General features: G+C 38.8%; 1 protein-coding gene across 1 annotated transcript; it reads right to left on the reverse strand.

Annotated features, from left to right (window-relative positions):
- Nucleotides 1-9,730: 9,730 nt before the first annotated feature.
- Nucleotides 9,731-13,980, reverse strand: LOC104243860 (uncharacterized). Its single transcript, XM_009799122.2, has 3 exons — nucleotides 13,161-13,980; nucleotides 12,122-12,661; nucleotides 9,731-9,997 (listed from the first exon to the last, which is right to left on the reverse strand). The coding sequence occupies exons 1-3, from the start codon at nucleotides 13,965-13,967 to the stop codon at nucleotides 9,899-9,901; spliced, it is 1,446 nt and encodes a 481-aa protein (XP_009797424.1). The 5' UTR covers nucleotides 13,968-13,980; the 3' UTR covers nucleotides 9,731-9,898.
- Between the last annotated feature and the right edge of the window lie 12,148 nt (nucleotides 13,981-26,128).

Here is a 26,128-nt window from a genome sequence, read left to right on the forward strand (position 1 = left end):
GATTAAAACTGACTAAATCCTTTTGTCTGTTGCAGGAAAGCAAAGAATTGATGACGGCAGCAAGATGCAACGCCATGGAAGTCACCAAAAACCGGGGCAGAAAATTTTCTGCTGATTGTCGAAAATTTTCTCGGAAGAACGGGGAAACAATTTCAATACATTTTAAGTTCTAGGTCGCCCACCAGTATAATGCGGGAATACGTTTCAGTTCTAGGTCGCCCACCAGTATAATGCGGGAATACATTTCAGTTCTAGGTCGCCCACCAGTATAATGCGGGAATACATTTAAGTTCTAGGTCGCCCACCAGTATAATGCGGGAATACATTTAAGTTCTAGGTCGCCCACCAGTATAATGCGGGAATACATTTAAGTTCTAGGTCGCCCACCAGTATAATGCGGGAATACATTTTAAGTTCTAGGTCGCCCACCAGTATAATGCGGGAATACTTTTAAGTTCTAGGTCGCCCACCAGTATAATGCGGGAATACATTTAAGTTCTAGGTCGCCCACCAGTATAATGCGGGAATACATTTAAGTTCTAGGTCGCCCACCAGTATAATGCGGGAATACATTTTAAGTTCTAGGTCGCCCACCAGTATAATGCGGGAATACATTTAAGTTCTAGGTCGCCCACCAGTATAATGCGGGAATACATTTAAGTTCTAGGTCGCCCACCAGTATAATGCGGGAATACATTTAAGTTCTAGGTCGCCCACCAGTATAATGCGGGAATACATTTAAGTTCTAGGTCGCCCACCAGTATAATGCGGGAATACATTTTAAGTTCTAGGTCGCCCACCAGTATAATGCGGGAATACATTTTAAGTTCTAGGTCGCCCACCAGTATAATGCGGGAATACATTTTAAGTTCTAGGTCGCCCACCAGTATAATGCGGGAATACATTTAAGTTCTAGGTCGCCCACCAGTATAATGCGGGAATACATTTAAGTTCTAGGTCGCCCACCAGTATAATGCGGGAATACATTTTAAGTTCTAGGTCGCCCACCAGTATAATGCGGGAATACATTTAAGTTCTAGGTCGCCCACCAGTATAATGCGGGAATACATTTTAAGTTCTAGGTCGCCCACCAGTATAATGCGGGAATACATTTAAGTTCTAGGTCGCCCACCAGTATAATGCGGGAATACATTTTAAGTTCTAGGTCGCCCACCAGTATAATGCGGGAATACATTTAAGTTCTAGGTCGCCCACCAGTATAATGCGGGAATACATTTTAAGTTCTAGGTCGCCCACCAGTATAATGCGGGAATACATTTAAGTTCTAGGTCGCCCACCAGTATAATGCGGGAATACATTCAGCTCTAGATTTTGGAATCAGTCACCCCACCTGAAGACAGAAGGTTACAACAGAGATCCCCAAACGGGAAACAATAAAATCCCCAGCACCAAGAAGCAGACAACTGCAAAAGCAAGCGCACATTCAAAGGGAAGAAGGAACGCGTCTCAAAAGAAGTAGTTTTGGGAACGTTGTAGCATGCCCAGCATAACAATTCTGATGAAAAGCCATACCACTGAGGAAACCATTGAAAGATTTAAAGAAGAAAGCCGTATCCCCAGCGGGTCAAGCAAAGTGATGAAAACTGGCATTCAAACGTCAGCAAAGGACCAACATCATCTCCCAAAGTCACAAGATAAAGGCATCGGAGGAAAGCGATAGCCGACAAGAAAGCAAGGCAACAAGAACAAGTCGAAGATGGATGAGATTTCAGGATCCTCAGTTTAGCTTAGCTTCTTGTTTTCCTTTTAGAGCAATGTAACAGGGAGATCGGTTGAGCAGTAGCATCCTACAGCAGCATACAACAGCGCAACAACAACAAGCAATACAGTCACATGGTAGTCCCAGCTACCAAAATTTCCCGAACTACATTGACCTGATTCCTGTTCAGCCCAGGATATGTAGGAAACCTCTGAAGCAAAGGTTCGGTCAAATCTTTTTCAAAAAATGCTTCACACGGAGTATTCGGACGGGCAAAAATCGCTCGCTTTATCTTTGCGCGAAAACCCTTCGTGTCTTCGTGCAAAGAGGGGCAGCTGTAAGCACGTGATTTTTGCTTCACGGACAATCGCTCCAAAAGAAAATAAAAATAGTGGCAAAAGGCTTCGCTGTACAATTTTTCGATCTTTCCGTGACATGTGTTGTTAGTCGTTTGTGAGTCTGTCCATTTTGCATCTAGTCATTATCAAACAAAAATACAAAAAATATATGTGGCGTTAAAAGAAAATTCAAAAAAATATATAAATATATGTGCATCGTCCGTTTTAGGTTGTGATTTAACTTACTTGGTATGATAATTATGTTGAAATGCCATATTGTTATTTGTTTTAATTTCATTTGTTTTATTAGTTATTTTTATTTTTATTTTTCTTTAAATTGGAAAACAAAAGAAAGTTGAAATCAATTTGGGCCCAAAAAAAATAAGACAAAAACAGGCCCAAACCAGCACTCAGGCCCAGTCCAAATCCGGTTGCCCAGACACCTCCTGAAACGACACCGTTTCAGGCCAATCCATCTCAGCCGTTCCAATCAATCCAATCCAACGGTCCAGGATCATTTTCAGCAACCCGTGTTCAAACCCGACCCAATAACCAATCCGACCCAACCCCTCACTTAAACCAAACGACCCCGTTTAACTACCAAACGACCCCGTCTCATTTCTCACCATCAGATCCAAGCCGTTGAGATCATTTGATCTAACGGCTCAGATCCAATCCCCTACTCCGTATATAAACCTTCCCTTACACCCACGCCCCCTATACCAACACCCCACCCCTTCGTCCCCAAGCTCAAACCCAGACCTCCCATTAGAAACCCTAGCCGCCCCCGTCTCCCTCGCCATTAAAGCCGGCGGCATGGACGCCGGTGGCCACCTCCTGAACACCCTAGGACCACCTCACTGTCCTGAACACGAATCCACTAACCACGAGCCTCGAATCACTTCCGTTCGTCTCGAATCTTCATTTGAAGATTTGAGTCGAACCCGGATCTATGCCAAACCATCCCATCTTCATACCAGACACTCCCCTGACCTTCCTCGTGACCAAACCAAACTTGGTTTGGTCCGAATCTACCCACAACTCCCTAAAAATCAGATCTGGAAATCCAGACTTTAGAACACATGCACCTGGGGAATCCGGCCGGTTTGGACATGGGTTTGAGGTCTAATAGACCTTAATCAAGGTGTTCTCATGTGAGAACACCCTGATTAAAGTTTGTTCGGCCTCAAAAGTTCGAAGTTGAATCAGATTTGGGTCTGTTTGATTTAAACACTTTTGGTAAGTTTTCCTTTCTTTTGTTTTATTTCTAAATAAGTGGTCAGCATATCTCTTTGTGTTTGTTTGTTATTTTGTTATTTTTCATTCGGACTTCTTTCATCTCTGTAAAGACCTTTTATTTGGTCAATTGTTTTCTGTGTATGATTTGAATGTATTCTGTGATGTGCATGTTCGATTAGAGTAGTCGTCAAGCGAATTAATTCATATAGCCCTAGTAACTGAACAAAAACTGTCTGATGCCCTTTAGGTCCCTGTATGTGTTGTTTATTTGAACGACTGATTATTACCTGTTATGATTAGTATAGTCGACTCGATAAATGTCGTCGATCAGTTTTCTATAACTAATGAGTCGAATGAGCTAATAATGTCGCATGACTAATTGAACCTTGCTATTGACTGAATGCCCCAGCATTGTTTGAAATGGTTTGTTTGCACTATAAAACTGACTGAAAAGGTTCAGCCCAGGCAGTCTTGAGTTCGAACTTTCATCAGTTCAAAAAATGCCCTGATGCTGCAATAGGCAGGGGCAGTAATAATCAAGGTTGACAGGGGTATTCTGGGGTGTTAAAAAGAACAGAAGTAATTAGTTTAAGTGAGCTGACAAATGGGGTACTAAATTAGGATTAAACTAATGCCAATGGGGGAACAAGACACAAGGGTATGGGGCTTAAATTGAATAATAAAATGATGCCCATAACTCCTGATTAAACAAAACCAGGCGTGGGGAATAAAGGGGGCTGACACCAAAAGATGCTTAGGCATGGGGCTTAAAGGGGTATGGGCAGGCTGCAAGTTGCAGCAAAAAGGCAGCTTAACTGCACTGGTTCATTTGGCTTATAAATAAGCCATTTGAGAACTTAAACAAAATATATTTTGGAGTCTTCAGAAAGAAAAAAACTTTAGTCTGAAGAGAGGTCTAGTGAGTCCCAAATCACAATAGCGTAAACACAAGGTAGTTTCCAATAGACATTGTAACCAAACACTGCCTGAAAGTTGTACAAGAGTGCATATTGGTCAAAGCTGTCTTGGCCAAGTTCTGTTGCTTGCATTGGCTGAGTTGTTTGTGGTTGTTGAACTGTTAGTCTTACTGCATTTGAACCCTCAGTTACTGCTGTTATTTCCTTACTCTTTCCTGAGATTGCTGGCTTGGTTTCGACTATCTGCTAGTCCTTGTATTCTGGGAGATATTGTTGGTTATCTGTGGCTGTGGAAAACACTTGGTTTAGTTGCTTGTTGCTGTGTTGTTGCTGTGTGTCTGCTGCTGCTGTATGTACTGCATACTGCCCAGCTGATCATTCCTTTCTTCTTCTGTTCCTCTATACCAGGTACACACCTAAGACACTGTCAGATGTAGCTGGAAATTTGAGCATGAATGTAAAGGAAAGACCTGAAGAATGTTTTTTTATAGATATAGATTGTTACATTAAATATTCATGCAATGTGTAATAGTTTTACATTTTGTTCTGGGTACTAGAGTTAGTCTCATGCCTAGAAATGTCAATGTATGGTAGTTGAATGCTAGAATGTGCATATAGGTTGGTGATGAGAGTATGCCCAAGGCAGTAGTTTGTATCTCATATTTAGTTCAAAAGTGTAGTATAAGCCTGTAATGTATGCCAAGCATGAAATTCGTACACTAACTAAGTTCTTTCCTTTCCAATAAATTGCTATATATGACTCTTAAAACCATGTTTTAAGATCCCGGAACACAAATTCAGGGCCTCAACCTCACAAAGGTCGAGTTCAGGCCAAAACAGGCCAAGCCGGCCTGCTTCGAACAAGCAGTGGCCCAGGTCTGGCCGATCACGCTTGGGCTGGATTTGGGCCCGTGATTATTTGTTCGGACAGCCTCGTTTTTGATTTTAGGCGTTTCTGAATGTTGTTACAAACAACTTGCAAGCATATAATTAATTAGGACTATCTACTGTTTTCAATTGATAAGGACAAACGCGATAAGAAACGTAGTTGCTATAGGATATCCTTTTAAAATGAGAACGAGATGAGCCTCGATGAAAATAAACAAAACGTGCAGATGCGGGGCCCTTGTTTAAATGTATATTATCGAAGCATTTAGGTTCCAGGACGGGTTGTTTAGCAAATCTCACAACCCTCCTAAAATAACAATACGTTAGACTCTTTAGGACGCGCCTTAATAAATCTTACCTTCTTAAACTCGGGTGCGCATTTATGTGACCCAAATCCAATTCTCAACGGAGTCGAAATGTGTTTCTAATCACGGGTACATTGATTGTGACGTGGTTCGAGATGCATGTCCATGACGTTGCAAATTCATTAAAAAATAAAGAACGAGATGAGCCTCGCCAAACAAAAATACAAATTGCGGGGCCCTCAGTAAATATTTGCTTTAGAAATTATTTGGATTTCGGGATGGACCGTTTAGTAAAATTCCACGGTCTTACCCAAAATAAGTACGCTAGTCGCTTTAGGCGCGTCTTTAATAATTTAATTTCCTTAAACTCGGGTGCGCATTGATGTGACCCTAAATCCTAAAACATCAAATAAAATATGTTTCGTATTGTGGGTGCATTTCATGTGACACAATCCAAAGATATGTTTTAAGCGATGTTCACATTCCTAAAAAATAATAATTATAATAATAAAGCGGTAAAAGATAAAATTTGCACATGGTTCATAATTGTATTAAAAATCAGATAAATAAGCCGAATATAACAGTTGAGCGACCGTGCTAGAACCACGGAACTCGGGAATGCCTAACACCTTCTCCCGGGTTAACAGAATTCCTTATCCGGATTTCTGGTACGCAGACTGTAATATAGAGTCATTATTTTCCTCGATTCGGGATTAAAATTGGTGACTTGGGACACCCTAAATCTCCCAAGTGGCGACTCTAAAATTAATAAACCATCCCCGTTTCGATTGTCCTTTAATTGGAAAAACTCACCCTGCGCCTCTCGGGCGCGGAAAAAGGAGGTGTGACAAGAACTAAACACATCGTTAAAATTCCCTCCTACTAGCCATGTGTCCTGGTGAGAGTCAACTAAATTTTTCAAATTGTTCCACATAACATCTCTATCTACAGTGCTAGTACTAGCATATATTGATGAAAGAAGCCATTTAAAGTTAGTAGGACGTACCTCAATGGTTGCATGGATTTCATGGTTCTTATGCACAATATTATGGACATTCACTTTGGTATGATCCCAAAGAAGCACCATGCTCCCAGCTTGTCCAACTGCTGGCACCTCGATGAGTTCAGAAAATCCAAACTCGTTTAACAGTGGGGCATGTGAATGCATTCTAGTCTCGAGTAGGGTTACCATGCAAGGCCTGTGGGTATCTACAAGATCCATGAAGTTCCTTCTAAAATCTTCATTATTCCCTCCCCTAATGTTCCATATTATAAAATTAGTAGGATTAAACATGTCAACATTTGGGGTTGGGTTGTGACCATTCTCCAGTATTCCCCTGGTAGGGTTAGAGTTCCCCCTCAGCGTTGGTACAAAGATCATTGCCTTGTTCCCCACTGTTGGATCGTGTGGTGGACGAATGTCCATTGAACACTGAAAAGATTCCGTGGTCAAGAGAGGATATGCTTCTTCTCTTGGTTTTCTTTGAACAAGAAAACCTTTACCTCGCTTAGGTTTCCCAATTCCACCATTGATTCCCCTATCAAATCTATTGGATCTATCATTTCCTCTTCCATGTGGTTGTCTACGTTTGGAGCTACTGGGGGATTGAGATTGATATTTTCCATAGGGACTTGCATGTTGGGGTTCTGTGGGTGTGGTACATCCCACTGCATTAAGATTGAGTTCATAGCTGTTAGAGCTTCCGGGGGAAAGAAAGGTAGATCTAGGCCTAAGTTCTAGGGTAGGATGGGGACAGGATTGAAGTGAGGGGGTAAGTTCCATTGAGCTCTCATTTCTTGGACTAGATTTGGATTCATTGCTGGAGCTAAAGGTTGTAAGATGTTGTTCACCCAGACATGGTTCATGTAGTTATTCATGGCCAGGTGAAGGCCCTCTGACACTAGTTGGGCTAAGTAACGTGGGTTTTGAACTAATATCACACTCTCCTATCCGTTGATGGTGGCATTGAACATCATACCTCTTCCCATTAGACCTATCTCTATCCAAGATAGTGGGTGATGGTCTTGGGGTAATGGTGATTGGACATAGATTATTGGGTTTTTGGGAGTTGGTTTGGTAGTGGTGGAAGGTTTGCCATGTTCAGTGGCCTTGGTGGACGAAGGAGTTGTATAAGCCTGTATCTCCTTCTGTTGTTCAATGGAAGCCTTGGCATGTTTGGGATATTTGTCTTCACTTAAATTAGAGGGGGTAGAAGGGTAGGTTATAATTGTCTCTACATGCATGCATTCTGAATTGGTTAGCGTAGGAATATTAGAAGAAGATTTTGGAGTGGATAGCGCATGGCACTGTTCTACCACTTGTCGTGTGTCTTCGTCCATTTGTTCATTTGGAGATGTTTTAGTGGACAAGTGTTGGTTGGCATTAACAGACTTTTTGTTTTTAGTGGTGAACTCATTAGAGGTAATGTAATTAATACTGTTGGGGTCATTAGCAAGATGACTTGGTTGGTGGTTACTAGAAGATATATTAGGGACTAGGGTAATGAGATTAGTAAAAGTATTATTACTAGTAGCACACTTAGTAGTGTCGAGCATACACGTGGATTGCTGCTTGTTATGTTTATTGAATAATAAATTATTATTTTTAGGAGGGTTAACATCCAAAACCATGTGCTCATTGCACAACTTTGAGAAGCTGTTTTCCAGCCTGAACCCAGCTTTATTCTCGTTTATCATGGCTTTGGTGGAATAAGCCATATGAGTAGGGCAGTTAACATCCTTATTTAAAGATAAGGTATTAGAGTGTTTATTGACAAATTTAAATTTTTAGGTGTTGATATACTTACCAGTTTAAGCATTAAATAATTTAACATTAATACCTTCCTCCGTAGAAGTTTCCATCCCTGCATCTGGAATTTTCCTAACTGACCTTCTTGGTTTTTGAAAAGAAACGGTGTGCCAGATGTCCCCATTGCTTGATGTAATGGAACTTTGAGTGCCTTGCATTTGGTCAGATCTTTCTTTAATGTTCTCCATCTAGGATAGTGATTTTAATATCATAGAACATTGGCCAACTATGTGACCTATTGAACCACAGTTCTTACACAGTATCTTGTCTCCTTCATATTCAATAATTTGTTTGTGTTCTTCTATAAGTATGAATTTGGCCACTGGTTTGTTCATTGGCAATTCTACACAAAACCTAGCATATCTCCCTCTCAAGGTGGAGGAAGTACAAGCATCAACTTTTAAGAGCTTCCCAATTGAGTTACCAATTTTTTGGAGAATAATTCCATCGTATAATTCAATAGGCAAATTTAGGTAGCCGGACCCATACAACTGTGCATATTTGTTTAGCATTGGACGTTATAAAATTCGATTCCCACCTTTGGCAAGATAAGAAGTGACCAAAGATGAACCATAGTCCATTTTGTAGGACTTGATTCATGCTATCTTGTTTTTGAAATTTAGCAATATAGTAGTCTGCTCCCAAATCAATTAGAGGAAAGTTTTTATTTACTTTCCATAGATCTTGGACCTTTTCTTTAAGGGTTTGATGGAGAATTCGTTTGCCTTGTAATTTAAGGATTATGGAATATTTCCAAGGCATGTACATGCGTTCCTTATCCTCTTGTGAGAGGATGATTTTTCCTTTCTCAGTTGTATTAACTTCCGAATATCTTGATGAGGAGTAAGCACCATTGGATAGGGGGCCGGTAGATTCAAAAATGATATCCGCCTCTTTAGTTCCCTTAATTAACTTGTTTTTAAATGTGGTTTGTTGATGTCCAGAGTTCTTGATACTATCATCAATGTTAATGTCGGGTGATTTGGGTGGAATAAGGATCATTTCTGAATCTGTGTCCATCTAGATTGGTTGGGACAGTTGAGTTGGTAGAGGTAGTCTCAAGTTTTTAGAAAGAAGGGGGAGCTGCTTTCTAAAATTGATTTTGAAGGACCCGTATATATAAGAAAACTTTAATAAGGAAGAGGTGCAATGGTTAGGACTCCAATATTATTCTACATTATTCATTTGTTGAAGATAAGGTGAAAAATCTTATAAGGTGAAAAATACTATTTTACATTATTGATTGGACCTATTTTCTTCTCTATAATTCAAGTACAACATAGACTGTGAAATTTTTCTTCTTCACAATTCATGTACTCCTAGTATATACTATACACGTGATTGCATTTACGATAACTTTATTTTCTCTTTGTAATTTTTTTCTATTTATGTATCTATTTTGCTCGAGGAGAATAACTAAAAATGAAAAGTAAAAGACGCAAGATAATTGCTCGATCTTTCGATGTGAATCAAAATAAAATTTTATTAAATTCCGTCTAAAAAAATAGATAATTAAGCTACATATTTATGTGTGCAGAAGTTACATATCTCTTCAGCATTACATGACTCTTTCATGTGTTGAATTAAGTACATAACAATTATCTTTTGGAAAAAAAATATACTAATAAGGAAAAAAAAGAAAATTGACATAATTGCTTATACAACAGCATATTATGGAATAATCAAGCTATTATCTCATCTATCATACACTCTCTATACTTGATTTCAGCCTTATTTGATCCAGCTTCATGAATTACATCACAACATTCACACCTATCAATCTGAAAAGAAAAATGACAACAACAAAAAAAAAAATGATCAGATTGGAGATTTTTGCAAGTTTCTCTCTCTTTTCCTTTTTTTTTTCTTTTTCATTGGGGGAATGGAAACTACTAAACAAACATGAATTAGTGACGGACAAATTCTATAGCTAAACAACAAAATTTGTTGCTAATCCTACTTAGAAATTGTAGACATCAAGATTTTAACGGATCAAGCTAAATCCTAAATTCAAGATACTACAAGACTCTTGAAATCCTATGAGTCTATCAGGGTTTCTCGGAGGTTTCTCTACCCTAAACTCTAATGCACACCTATATAAAGGAATACATATTCCTTTGAAGAGACATCTCAACAATTCCATAAACTCTCGGAATATGCACAAAGAGATCAAATATGAGATCTCCGAAATTCCATAAAACTCTTGGAATATTCATTTAGAGATCAAAGATAATATGTCTTGAGGGAATAATCAAGGGATAAATGGAGTTGTAACCTACAATGTTTATCAATAAAATTATTTTTTCTTTATAGTTGTTTGTGATTGCACTTTTATTTTTCTCTGCATAAATTTGTTGCAAACAAAAACTGATTAATAATAGATTATTAAAAATATTGTTAGCCATGAGTCATTTAGCAATAGATTAGTAAATCAGTAAATTCCAAATAGTCTAAATTAAATAATCTTTTATTAACAACCAAATGTCTTTATATAATAAAACTCATTTGACATACAAACACAATTAAACAAAAACTCATTTTCAATCATGATTTTTGTAATTTGAATGTACGAGGTTGGCCTTCTTTTTGTCATGTTATTATTATTTCTCCATTTGTCAAAGTACTTCTAGAAGAGGGAGAATATACTTTGGGGTTTCCCTAAAGGCAGCATGTTTCACTCCAATTGTCTTCACTTAATAGCACGTAGGACTTGGCATTATGATTTAGTTCTTTCAAATTAAGCTAATTAATTAATAATGCTAAATGTTGTTTGTGAAAAATTAAAGGGAAAAAAAACTGATACCTAAAGAAAGAAATACTTCTCTTAGTCCTTAACATGATTTACAAACACCAAAGAGCCATCAAGTTTCAGGTTCAGAATTATGTCGAGACTAAAATATTAAGTTACTTCTTTTCATCTATTAAGTCTTAGTGGATAGAGTTACGCGGTGCGCATACTAATATGAGGTAGTAGGTATCCTGTAAAATTAGTGTACGCGCTAGCTGACCCAGACACTACCGTTACAAAGAAAAAGAGAATGTATAAACCTCAAATTCTATAAATTATATTGGGTCAACCTAATCTCTCGCCCTTTCAAGGTGATTAATGTTATAATTGGAAAAATGTATAGAAAACTAGAAGTCAATGAGAAAGGAGATGCATTTGACCTAGAAATTATTCATTAAATTAATTTATAAGCAATAGAAATACTTTAACACAAACTCACTCACATTATTTCAGAAGCAAACTTATAATAAATTATAAAATATATTCTTCTATATCTATATATAAAAATTTCTGCAGAATTATTTTCTTATATTCTTGCTTTGTATGATTGCAATCTCGTATGTTGAGTTACTTTCAATTAATCTCTTTAATTCTCTTTCCTGAATTGGCAAGTTACAGCAAATTATGAATGGATCTTCTTATTTGATGTTATTTATTTTCATGAAGTCTCCGGAGCCAAAATATATTATTATGGTAAACTAATAATTTCTTGACCCTTTTAAGTAGAAAAGCAGTTAAAACTATTGAAACCAATTGCCTTCAGTATTTGCATATATAGAAATGGATTTAACTATGTATTAGCAGTATATTTTAACATGTTCTAGCGGGAATATTACCTTACGTTAAACTATTACTTTTAGGTGACTAGTTTCATTGCTTTACGGTGTAAAGAGTAGCGCGGTGCAGAAAGTATTCCGCGGTCACGTAGGTCGCAGGAAGGGCCGCACCCCAAGGGATATAATGTAGACAACCTACCCTAATTCAAATATTAGTGGTTGCTTCCACGGCTCAAACCCGTGACCTATAGGTCATACGAAAACAACTTTATCGTTGCTCCAAAGCCCCCATACAATATCATCATACAAAATTACGAGATTATGGAAGTAGAGAACATTACCTCAATACGTTTTGTTGCTGATGAGTAAACATGAATTTCAGAAACATATTCTGCAGAATAATTTCCAGAAGACAAACAAGCTCCAATCCCTCTTGGCCATCCTCTAGTATAAGTAGTAACAATTTCATTTCTTGGATTTCTCTCAACAGATTTGAAGAAAAAAACATGAGGAGCTTCACAAGGATCCAAAGAAGGACTTCTAACGTCAAACATGTAATGTGGTGGCCTAGGACTTTTATTCCATGTTTTGAATGTTTCAATTGGATTTTGAATCCAACTTCTAGGCATAATTTTCTCATAAATATGAGCTGAGTAACCCCAAGAAACTGAAAATGTCCAATTACTTGATCTTTTGTGGCAAATGGTTTGTTGTAACATTCTTGATTGATCATAATTTGCAGCGTTTAAGAGATGAAATCCTGAGTGTGCACGGTCTAAAGAGGGAAAAATTGGTTCAACCATGTCAAAATGGTGAAGAGACATTAATAGAGATTTTGGATGAGATGATAGAAATCCTGATAGGTCACCACGTAGATCAATCTGCAAAGTAATATCGAAGAATTAATAAAGGTTAAAAGTAAGATAGTTTTTTGGTAAACTTGTAAGTTGGCTTGACTGACTTAAAAACACTTTTTAATTAAATTTACGCGTTTGATAAATACCAAAATTATTTATACTAAGTGTTTATAAAGTCAGAATCAGTTAAAAATTGTAAGTTGATCACCCCCAAGGGTTTTTCAGCTTAAAGAGACCTTTTAGTTAGACCAATATTTTTTTCATAATATCTTTTTGTAATTTCAAAAATACCCTTTTTGAAAAAACACCCCTAAAGATGCTTTAAGGGTGTTTTTCATCATTTGTCATTCTCATTCTAAAGATACTTTCTAGTAGTTGATATTTTCAGTAAATAACTTTAGGGCATTTTAATCATTAGAAAATCAAATACATTAACTGTTTATTATTATTTTCAGCACTTTTATCCAAACATATAACTACTTAATGATTCTTGCCTGTATTTTTTTTTTTTTTAAAAAATTACCTGATGAATACCCTGAAGAGGAGAAAGGTTGACACCAATATCAGCAATGCAAGTCATTGTAGTTCTATCAGCAGCTTTCAAATGAGCATATCTCTTTAAACAAGACATCATATTATTTGCTAATGCTTTAGCCAAAGGATAACTCAATATAAATCCAGCTCCACCAAAACCTTGATTAAACGAGTACCAATAATTCGATAATATAAACTCCGAGTGTCCACCAAAATAATAATACTTCGTATGATCATATTGCGCGAGAATATCAACCATATTATCCACGAAAAATACTGAATCGTCGTCCCCCATCACTAACCATCTTAAACCTTCATGTTCTTCTCTAAACACCTCCATAATCCCATGAACTAATCTTAAAACTGTTGGATCAACATGTTTGGTTTCTTCAACAAGTTTTGGAACATCATCTGATATTTTATAAGGAGGTGAATTTATTGACCAAGGTAAAAGATCACCTTTAGGAGGAAAATCTAGTAAAAGATATCCTTTTGTAATATTTGGTCTCCACCAAGATTCAATATAGGATTTTCTATGATGCCATGCTTTTTCTGACCCTAAAAGTCCAAAAAGAAGATGGCTAATATTTGTGGCATTGTTGGTTTTTGCATCATTTGATAATGTATTTGTTTGAGAATTAGAAGGAGAGATAGTGAGTTTCAAGGGAGAGAAAAAATCAGAAGATGAACATTTAGACTCATTGAAAAGAATAATGGTGCCCACGTATAGAACTAAACCACAAACTAGAACTGTTTTGCAAATGCTAAGGACAGCAGAATTGTCAATTTTAGACATTTTTAATGAGAGAATAGGTAGAGAGATTTTGTTGAATCAAAACAAATGAATCAATGATCATTTGATTCTTATATGAGTTATTTTCTCTTTTCAAAGTTTTAAGCAACCCCCCCCCCCCCCCCACAATACATTGTTCTGACTTTCTAAAGCCAAAATTTGGTCTCTTTAAACCCATCTTTCTAAGTATTTGTGATAAACCTTTTCTTAAAACAAACACTAATTTTATGTCGATGCGCCATTGGTATTATCACTTTTAGCCCTTGCCAGAAACTATTTACATTTGGTAGCCGAAAAAGTGTATAAAATTTGTATAATTTTTGTATATAATATACAGAATGTATATATATACAAAAAATATACATTTTTTCGGATATTATTTTGAGAGAAGCTATACAGTGTCATTTTTCCTATTTTTTGATTATCAAATGTTATTTCAAAAGAATATGTAATTACGATACACTGTTTTTTATTTCACACTTTTGTTTCAGAAATTAGTTTAGGTACATCCCGAAGGAGTGGTGGGTTGGTATAATCGCTTCTTTATCAGAGGTCTCATGCTTGAGCATGAGAATAAAGAAACCCTGGTTAGGAGTGTTTTCTCCATTAATCTCTATACAACATTAATTTGTATTAGTCGAGTCAGTGAACTTGTGATACCAAACGACTATACCATAATATAAAAAGAAATTAGTTGAGGTGATTCACAAAATACAATATGGAACAAAATTTTTTAGGAGGGGTTATTTGTCTTTCTAGTCTTCGACACAAGAAAGGGGTGTAGAAAATTCCTTTTTTCTTGAGTCGAAACGAAAGAGTAATAATTCTTGACCATGTTTGTTAAAAATTTCTAATCTTAATTTCGATTTTTCCAGATGTATCAAAAACCCTTTACCTTACCCCACCCCTTTACCTGTCGTAGTACATTATATATTATCCATGCGTTTTTAGAAAGTAAAGAGTTTGCTACTAGTAGTATACTAGTATTTTTGTTTTGCTTTAAATTTATTGACCTACCTTCCAACATAATTAATGAAAAGGAGCTTTTACTTCAATATTTGCCTACTTTCAAAATAAACAAAGGTTAATAAATTAGGTCAACTTATAATTTTCCTTATCAAGATATTTAATGTAAAGGTTACTTCATAGCTCTGGGCTCATGTGATTTATTTAATAAATTAAACAAGTCAAATGTTATCTCTTTAAGTTCTCCACAAGGAAATTTTTAGGAATTGAATCTTTAAGTTATCTTCCAGCTCCCACTCATAACGCAGTTGTTATATTGTGCAACAATAAATTAGTTTTAGAGAAATATAGCTTCAAAGTGACTGTTCCATTAATCAATTAGTTATTTGATTATTAGTGTGTTAATTTAATTACTCAAAACAAGTTAGAAACTTCTGGGATATAAGTCTCATTGTTATGAATCTCTATCCAATTTATAATCATTTATTCAATAAATCGGCTGATCGAAATTGCAAATGGACAAATGTTACAAATGACGAATCAATTTTTTTTAATGTTAATCACTTTATCTTTGTTAGTATATCAGTGTATAAAGATAAACAAAACAACAACTCTTATATATATATATATGGAACCCCGGAAAAACACGCAGCCGCTACAGTCTCTGCCTGTAACGACCCGACTAGTTGTTTTGAGCTCTAGCGCGTCGTTCAGCAGTTTGAAGCCATGAGCAACTTCACTTTAGGTATTATGACTTGTGCGCACGGTCGAAATTGAATTCCGGGAAGTTCGGAGTTGATTTAGAAAGAGAATTCTCATTTCGGAAGCTTTAAGTTGAAAGAATTGACTAAGGTTGGATTTTTGAGTAAACGACCTCGGAATCGGGATTCAAAAGTTCCAGCAGGTTCATATGATGATTTCGGATTTGGGTGTATGTTCGGACTGGGTTTTGGAAGACATGGGAACGTTTCAGCGCCTATTGTGGAAGTTAGCATTTTTGGAAGAATCTCATAAGTTTGGATTGAAGTGCATTTCAGGGTTATCAATGTCCGTTTGAGATTTCGAGTCTGGGAATAGCTCCGCATGGTGATTCTGGTAGTGGGAGCGCGATAGAAAGTGAATTCAGAGGTCTATATGTCATTTTGGAGTCATTTGGCTAAAGATAGAAATTTGAAGGTTTTTGAGAAGTTTGACCGGAAGTGGACTTTTTGATATTGGGGTCACAATCCAATTTCGGAAGTTGGAGTAGGTCCATAATGTCAAATATGACTTGTGTGCAAAATTTGAGGTCAATCGGACATGATTTGATAGGCTTCGTCATCGAATATAGAAGTTTGAAATTCTAAAGTTCCTTAAGCTTGGATTGGGAGTCGATTCATGATTTTAGCGTTGTTTGATATGATTCGAGGCCTCAACCAAGTCTATAATGTGTTTTGAGACTGGTTGGTATGATTGGTTGGGGTCCTGGGGGCCTCAGGTGATTTCCGGATGGTTAACGAATCAATTTTTGGAATTTGAAGAAGAAGAGATTAGCTGCCTTCTGGTGTAACTGCACCTGCGAGGTTTGGGCCGCAGGTGCGGAGCCGCAGAAGCGGCCCTTGGGTCAAAGACGCGGAAATGTGCTGGCCAGGCTGGGACCGCAGATGCGGTCGATTTGTACGCGTGACGACACTTGCGGAAGGAGGATCGCAAATGCGAAAGTTGAGTCTAGGAGGAGGACTGCAGAAGCGGAGGGTAGCCTGCACCTGCGGGACCGCAGAAGCGGTCAGGTGACCGCAGGTGCGGAAATGCTGGAATTAGTAAGGTTGTTTAAAACAGTGGTTTAGCTCATTTCAACTCCATTTTTTCCATGGGAGCCGATCTTTGGGCGATTTTGGAGCTCCATCTTGGTCATCCATGTCAGGGCAAGTGGTTTCTACTAGTTTTGAGTTAAGTACTTGGATTATATATGGATTAGACATGAAAATTTGTGAGAAATGTGGGTTTTTGATGGAAGACCTAGTAATTTATATTTTGAATTTGTACTACGATTTTGGGCATGGAATTAGGAGAAAATCATATGTTTGAGTTCGTGAGTTCATGGGTAAACTTTATCTTCGAAAAATTTCGGAATCCGGGTACGTGGGCCCATGGGCAATTTTGTCAACTTTTCGATCGGGGTTAGGAATTGTTATAAATTGGATTGTAATGAGTAATAGAACATATATTAATGGATTTGCATAGTTATTGGCTAGTTTTGGAGCATTGTGCATCGATTCGAGTCTTTGGAAGAGCGTGGAATGCCGGTTATGGATCTTCGGAGCGAGGTGAGTCTCCTTTCTAACCTTGTAAGAGGGAATTGTCCCCATAGATGAGTTAATTGGTTATGTGCTCCTATTTGTGGGGGCTACGTACGCAGGGGGCGACGAGAGTCCATGCGTAGCTACTATTATGCTATTGTTCGGGTAGTCTAGGACCCAAAAGCATGCTGTACTTGGAAATATTTTTAATCCTATTGATGGTTTGAATTGCTTAGATCACATCAGATTAGTAAGTGAATTTCTAAAAGATTAAGCTTCATTTTCTTGAATTGTAAAAAGAGAATTGGATTTTCCTTGGATAGTTGTTCCCTGATGAAGTCTTGATTAACTGTTGAATATGTGATTCTATGTGTACCTGCGTCGCATGTATGATTCGCGAGTAGGGTGTTTGTTTATTTTATGTTGACCGCGTCGCATGGATGATTCGCGAGCGGGGTGATAGATGCATCTATGGTTCGGGCCGTTCGACCCTCGGCAGTGCACATTTTACATTTCTATTGGATCAGACCGTACGACCTCGGCCTGGTATGCGCATGCTTGTATTTCTTGATTGGGGATTTTAAATGTTGATATTTGCCTTTCCTGGCCACAGATAAATTGATAAAGGTAATAAAAAGCAAATCTTTGGATATCCTTTATTATTTGAGAAGTTGTTTACCTGCTTTCCTGCTTTATGAGTTTAATTTTGTTCTATGAATCCATGAATTTCTCACACTTTTACTATATTATCAATGGACCACTAGTAAGTGTTGAAGTCGACCTCTCGTCTTTACTTCTTCGAGATTAGACGAGATACTCATTGGGTACACGTTATTTTCGTACTCATACTACACTTGTTGTGCATTTTTGTTGTACAGGTTCATATGTGGCTAGTGGCTTAGCGGCATGGTTGATACAGAGACTTAGGTGAGCTGCATTTATCGACACGACCCGCAGCTAGCAGAGTCCCCTTCAGAGTTTTTACTATTTTTTTTTCATTTTTGTCCACTTTGTATCCCGAACAGTTATTATATTTTGTTTCATTCCCTAGTAAATACTCATGCACTTGTGACACCGGGTTCTGGGATGATTATGGGATATCTTGTATTAACTTCTTAACATTCATGTGTGATTTGAAACGATTAACTTTGACTGGTGAAAATTGAAGGAATAATCATACTTTTCAAAATTATTAAAACGAGGATTTAATTAAGTATTTTGGTTGGCTTGCCTGACAGCGGTGTTCGGCGCCATCACGACCCTTAGTAGATTTTGGGTCGTGACAATATGGTATCAGAGCACTAGGTTCCTTTAGGTCTCACGAATCATGAGCAAGTCTAGTAGAGTCTTGCGGATCGGTACGGAGACGTCTGTACTTATCTTCGAGAGGCTACAAGGCTGTTAGGAGCACTTTCCTTCTTGATTCCTCATCGTACAATTTGATTCCTTGGGGATTATGCCCTTGTTTCCTTCCTACTCAACCTTACATGACGCAAATCGCTTGTTATAAATAAAGAATTGAGGAATTGTAATGGTACTACGGACGTGGTGCGTGATGTTTCTCTCGGTATAGTTGATTGGGCTATTGTCGTCGCCTTGCGGAAGGATTTTTCTATCATTTCGGCTCGGTAGTTGTGCTTCTAAGAGCTTAGAGGCTATGCATAGGTTGCTATGATGCTCATGATTGGTTATCGCACAGTAATGACTTGATAGCAGGATACTTGCCTATGTGTTGGGGCAGTGAATGATTTGAAAGGAAGCCTACTCAGTGCACAATTCAGAGATATGAAATAATTTCTGGCAGAGGAAAGGCAATTGGCCTAGGGACGTCCAGATTTGGAGTGATGGAGTAACAAGTCTTGGTGATTTCAAGCGTGATGGGATTTTCATCTGCGATGTGGTGTCGTCGTCCGCGATTGAATGTGTTAAGTTCACCGGTGTTATGGTCTTCTGCAATTCGCCTTTGGGGTAAGATATTGTGAAATAATATTAGAGGAACGACTGTTAGTTATTGCGGGGTGCTGTGGTTCTGGATTGAATCGGTGTTTCTAATGCTGACGACTCGAGAGAAAATGATCTTCGGAGAGGTTTAAAGTTAGTAGCGATTTGTGGGTTCAAGTGTTACGAAGATAGATTTTATTTAAGGCAACAACTGAGCGACAAAGGATGAGGAAGGACATATGGGGAGTGTCAGACGGTGGTTAAAATTTCTAGAAGGCCAAGTATAAGAAGCAAAGGTCGAGTAGTCGATTAAAGGGGTGAGTTCCACCAAAGTGGGAGAGTGGCGGAGTTGCATATGATCTTGGTGGTAGGATGACCACGCACCTTGAGAAGAGTTTGGAATGATTTGGAAATTTTAGACACTGGTGATTGGGGCCTACGAATTTAATTTGGAGCATGGGCTATTATGCAGTAGGAGATTTGATATAATGGAAAGGAGCTGCTTAAAATGAAGAAGGATACAACATAACTTTGAATTGGAAGGATGTTGCCGCACATCTAATTGATGTCCACGAGGGGTAAATGGACTTGTGCAGCTAGTAAGTGAGCTCAGACTCAGTATAGGTTATTGATGTGTAGTGATTGTACCCCGTGCAACAGCGTTAGAAGATGTCGGAAAGTGATTTCCACATGTGGGTTATTCCCTGTGAGCAGGTTAGCAGTCACGTGGTTGGCAAAGCTTATACGGAGGATTTTACTGTGCCATTCCGGTAAGAGGTCGAATATGTGAATATTGATGGAAATTCAAGGTGTTCATGAAGTGCTAACGGAAGGATTTCAAGGAATCTGGCGGTTTAATTGCGCGAGGTCATGTCAATAAGAGATAAAGAATCTTGGTGAATTCTAGAGGTGTATAATAGTGGCTTCAAGCTAAGCGGGAGAGTCCCACCGCCTATGATTGGGTTGCATGGTTAACTACTTGCGAGGTTTCTGGTTATTAGCATATTGATGGGTTATTTCAGCTATGAGAAAAGGACATAAGTGGTAATCTGAGCAAAGGGATTGTTAAAGCTGTGCTATGGTTGGCCTTATTGGCTCATGTTCAGACTTGGGGAAGGATTCAGGATTTATGCCTTGTATAGATGCGGGTTTCAAGGAAAGTGATTCTGCCGGGTGCTTCGTCAAGAGGGTATTCATGTGCTAGAAGATTCATGGAGTAGATTATATTCGGGGCCAAGTCAGAGCGGGTGGCTCTCAACAACAGCCCCGGTGGATTCAAAGGAGTAAAGTGTGGTACCTAATGATTTCGAGCTTATAGGTACGATTAAGGATCAAGATTTGTAGCAGCTTATGAGAAGAGGCCCAGAATGTTCTATGATGTTTTTGACTTGTAGTGCTGCATTTGGGAGGAAAATTAGAAAGGACTTCAGATTCGTAGAGAGATTATTAGAATGGGCGTACCAGTTGAGGATGCGAATGTGCGCACAAGGGAGGTATGAAATAGTTCATGGAATTTGAGATAGCATGGTCTCGTGATTCAAGGTCACTCGGGATGAGTACGGATGGAGTGAGCTATGTGTTGAATGGTGTTATTATTATTTCAAAGGCAATCAAGGATAAATTAGGCGAAGATAGATTGGATAGCCATAGTTGAATTGGCATATTGGTGGTAGTGATCAGTTCCTTCAGCGTGATCAAGTTATGCAAGTGATTTGTGACGGTACGTGTAAGGCTTGTCGACCACCGTAATTGATGTTATTCAGAAGTATTCTACTGTTATGGCCTGTTATGTGTAGGCGGATCCTGAAAGGACTATGGTGGCTTAGACCACTACTTAGAGATTTGCATATTTTGCAGTTATGAGAATTCACCTGTGTGTTGCTATGGTTCTCCTGAAGTGAGTTAAGTGAAAGGTTTTTATATGATGAAGTGTTAATCTATTAGTGGTTCCGGAGTTATGACGAAAATCGTGTTCTATCGTATATTGGCATGATGGGTGCAGTGCGTGGTATGGAATTTGAATTGAGGATCAAGGTTGTAGTTCGGTGTTGACAAGGATGTCACGAGCTTGGATGAGCAGGAAAAGAGTTTCGATGTTTAAAGTAAATTGGTATTGCCTTCAGCATCACCTGAGATTGGTGTTTTGTGAAAAAAAGGGCTTTGCATCCTGGTCAAGGATTCTTGATCGCTTTTCAGCATTAGTGCAGCTGGTGGTTTGGATGTACATACCTGTTATCTGTCATGGAATGTTGTGGGACCGTGCCCTACGGGAAGGTTGTATAAGTGTGACATGTAGTCACTTGATTGATTGAAGAGTTAAACCAAGTATGAAGAATGTGGTGATGACATTAAATTGAGAATTGGTGCCTGGAGGGCACTCGGTTTATTGGGTTGTGGACTGTGGAGGATTACTCCGGTTATGATGGTTATTCTTGTGTGTTTTGAGAAAAGGGAGTTATTATAGACCTTTAAAAGTTTATTAGCTTAGTTCAGCGCGATCAGAGTCAGCTTGAGGTCTGTGGATGTATTTAAATGTGAATATGGGCTCTATATCAAGCCAGATGTGTTCATTTCAGCAATGCGCTCCTTATGGAAGAGTAGTCATGGTGTTATTTCACCGTCAACTATTTCATGTAATGATAAATTACGCCGTGTGAGTTGTGAGACGACTTGGTGAATTCCTTATGTGTTGAGGTTTCACTTTGTGATGATGTTATATGAGCGGAATGGCTCTTGAGATTCAGATCGTATATCGTACCTCAGTTGCACTTGAGTTCATAGCTTGTAGCACTATATGTCTCCCCAGGGATGGTATTATGCACTTAGAATGCTTGTGACCGATATTCGGTATTTTGTTGTAATGCGAAATCTAGCTCGGTGTGTAACTCCTTTGTGAATTTTATGTGTGGATCGGGTGGCACACCGCCATAGGTATATTGTTTGGATCGGGTTGCATGCCGTAATAGTGTGATGTTGAGTACAGATTGCTAATATCTGTTTTTATGTGTTTTGTTTCCTATCTTTCTGAGGAAAACTCATATTAGCTGTGTGCCCGCGTCGCATGTATGATTCACGAGCGGGGTGTTTGTTTAATTATGTTGACCTCATCGCATGTATGATTCGCGAGCGGGGTGTTTGTTTAATTATGTTGACCGCATCGCATGTATGATTCGCGAGCGGGGTAATCGGATTTCCTTTTCAGAGTTCGTTTTCCTTTTGTATCGCATTCGAATTGGTAGCCTATTGGCAATTCTAGCATCATATGAGACTTTTGGTCATGTCTGGATGGCTTATTGCCTGAGTAGTTCGTACTGGGTGAGATGGGATTATCGGAACTAAGATCAGTGCAATCGGATTATATGAAGAATATTAAAGAGCAAATACCATTGTTTGGTTCAGCAGGAGGTAATGATTCTTGTCATGAGTATAGCCCCAATAATTTGTTGATTCAGCAGTTGGTTATGAATTTCTACACATCTCTTTTGTCGTGGTGGCATTGTAAGAGTTAGAGCAAGACCTATGTATGTCATGAGGTGCAATGGGAGCATCAGATTCGTGGAATTTTGACTATTATGCTTAGAGAATGTTATTGTGGTTCTGTGAATAAAGAGGTTCAAGGTGTGAATTCAGCAAGGGTATGCAGTCATGTTCTGGTACATCGTGCGGTGATTGATACGGTGTTCGTATGTTGGAAACAGGCCTGGCAGAGAATTTCAGATGTTGGAATTGGGATCTAAGGCTTATTTGCCTAAGTGAAAAAGGGTATCTTCAGATTAATCGAGCTAGGGTGCCCAGCTGAGTTGTGGTAGCATGAGTAGGTGCTCGAGGTATTAAATAGTGATTTCGGGCAACCCCAGCGTAGTTCTTGGCACGTTCGAGGACGAACGTATATTTAAGTGGGAGAGAATGTAACGACCCGATCGGTCGTTTTGAGCTCTAGCGCATCGTTCAGCAGTTTGAGGCTATGATAGCTTCACTTTAGGTATTATGACTTGTGTGCACGGTTGAAATTGAATAGCGGGAAGTTCAGAGTTGATTTGGAAAGAGAATTCTCATTTTGGAAGCTTTAAGTTGAAAGAATTGACTAAGGTTGGATTTTTGAGTAAACGACATTGGAATCGGGATTCAAAGGTTCCAGCAGGTTCGTATGATGATTTCGGACTTAGGCGTATGTCCACTGGGTTTTGGAAGACCCGGGAACGTTTCGGCGCTTATTGTGGAAGTTAGCATTTTTGGAAGAATCTCATAAGTTTGGATTGAAGTGAATTTCAGGGTTATCAATATCCGTTTGAGCTTCCGAGTCTGGGAATAGCTCTGTATGGTGATTTTGGCATTGGGAGCGCGATCGGAAGTGAATTCAGAGGTCCGTAGGTCATTTTAGAGTCATTTGGCTAAATATAGAAATTTGAAGGTTTTTGAGAAGTTTGACCGGAAGTGGACTTTTTGATATCGGGGTCGGAATCCAATTCCGGAAGTTGCAGTAGGTCTGTAATGTCAAATATGACTTGTGTGCAAAATTTGAGGTCAATTGGACGTAATTTGATAGGTTTCGTCATTGAATGTAGAAGTTTGAAATTCTAAAATTCCTTAAGCTTGGATTGGGGGTCGATTCATGACTTTAGCGTTGTTTGATATGATTTAAGGCCTTAAGCAAGTCCATAATGTGTTTTGGGACTGGTTTGTATGATTGGTTGGGGTCCCGGGGGCCTCGGGTGATTTCCGGATGGTTAACGGATCAATTTTTGGAATTTGAAAAAGAAGAGATCAGCTGCCTTCTGGTGTAACCGCACCTGCGAGGTTTGGGCCATAGGTGCGGAGTCGCAGAAGCGGCCCTTGGGTCGCAGATGCGGAAATGGGCCGGCCAGTCTAGGACTGCAGATGCGGTTGATTTATCGCAGACGCGTGACCGCACCTGCGGAAGGAGGAGCGCATATGCGGAAGCTGAGGCTAGGAGAAGGACCTCAGAAGCGGAGGGTAGCCCGCACCTGCGACCGCATAAGCGGTCAGGTGACCGTAGGTGCGGAAATGCTGGAATCAGTAAGTTGTTTAAAACGGGGGTTTGGCTCATTTCAACCCCATTTTTCCCATGGGAGCCGATCTTTGGGCGATTTTGGAGCTCCATCTTGGTCATCCATGTTAGGGTAAGTGGTTTCTACTAGTTTTGAGTTAAGTACTTGGATTATATATGGATTAGAGCATGAAAATTTGTGAGAATTGTGGGTTTTTGGTGGAAGACCTAGACATTTATATTTTGGATTTTTACCACGATTTTGGGCATGGAATTAGGAGAAAATCATATATTTGAGTTCGTGAGTTCATGGGTAAACTTTATGTTCAAAAAATTTCGGAATCCGGGCACGTGGGCCCATGGGCAATTTTGTCAACTTTTCGATCGGGATTAGGAATTGTTATAAATTGGTTTGTAATGAGTAATAGAACATATATTAATGGATTTGCATAATTATTAGCTAGGTTTGGAGCATTGTGCATCGATTCGAGTCTTCAGAAGAGCGTGAAATGCCGGTTATGGATCTTCGGAGCAAGGTGAGTCTACTTTCTAACCTTGTAAGAGGGAATTGTCCTCATAGATGAGTTAATTGGTTATGTTCTCCTATTTTTGGGGGCTACGTACGCACGAGGTGACGAGAGTCTGTGCGTAGCTACTATTATGCTATTGTCCGGGTAGTCTAGGACCCAAAAGCATTTTGTACTTGGAAATATTTGTAATCCTATTGACGGTTTGAATTGCTTAGATCACATTGGATTAGTAAGTGAATTTCTAAAAGATTGAGCTTCATTTTCTTGAATTGTAAAAAGAAAATTGGATTTTCCTTGGATAGTTGTTCCCTGATGAAGCCTTGATTAACTGTTTGAATATGTGATTCTATGTGTACCTGTGTCGCATGTATGATTCACGAGCGAGGTAATAGATGCATTTATGGTTTGGGCTGTTGGACCCTCGGCAATGCACATTTTACATTTCTGTTGGATCGGGCCATACGACCTCGGCATGATATGCGCATGCTTATATTGCTTGCCTGGAAATGTTAAATGTTGATATTTGCCTTTCCTGGCCACAGATAAAATGCTAAAGGTAATGAAAAGCAAATCTTTGGAAATTCTTTATTATTTGAGAAGTTGTTTACTTGCTTTCCAGCTTTATGAGTTTAATTTTGCTCTATGAAATCCATGAATTTCTCACACTTTTACTATATTATCATTGGACCACTAGTAAGTGTCAAAGTCGACCTCTCGTCTCTACTTCTTCGAGATTAGACGGGATACTCATTGGGTATAGGTTGTTTTCGTACTCATACTACACTTGCTGTGCATTTTTGTTGCACAGGTTCATATGTGGCTAGTGGCTTAGCGGCATTGCGGCATGGTCGATACGGAAACTTAGGCGAGCTGCATTTATCGAGACGACCCGTAGCCAGCAGAGTCCCCTAGAGTTTTTTACTGTTTTTTTCCTTTCTGTCCATTTTGTATCCTGGATAGTTACTGTATTTTATTTCATTCCTTCGTAAATGCTTATGCATTTGTGACACCGGGTTCTGGGATGATTATGGAGTATCTTGTATTAACTTCTTAACATTCATGTGTGATTTGATTCGATTAACTTTGACTGGTGAAAATTGAAGGAAAAATCATAGTTTTCAAAATTATTAAAATGATGATTTAATTAAGTATTTTGGTTGGCTTGCCTGACAGCGGTGTCCGACACCATCACAACCCTTAGTGGTTTTGGGCCGTGACACTGCCACAACCCTTGCCTTTTGGTTGAGCACTCTGTGCGCACTGGGTAAATTTCCCATTGTGTAATAGCCTACAAACCACACAGGGGATGTAAACCGCACATGCTCGACCCAGAAGGTATCGAGGGGGTGTACAAGGTCGAAACTGGGCTCATCTATTGCATGATAGATTTGAATTGAAACGTAATGGATTGAAGACTGACCCCGGGTTCCATCGAACCGG

The sequence above is a fragment of the Nicotiana sylvestris genome, chromosome 11 (assembly GCF_000393655.2).
Source record: "Nicotiana sylvestris chromosome 11, ASM39365v2, whole genome shotgun sequence".
NCBI lineage: Eukaryota > Viridiplantae > Streptophyta > Magnoliopsida > Solanales > Solanaceae > Nicotiana > Nicotiana sylvestris.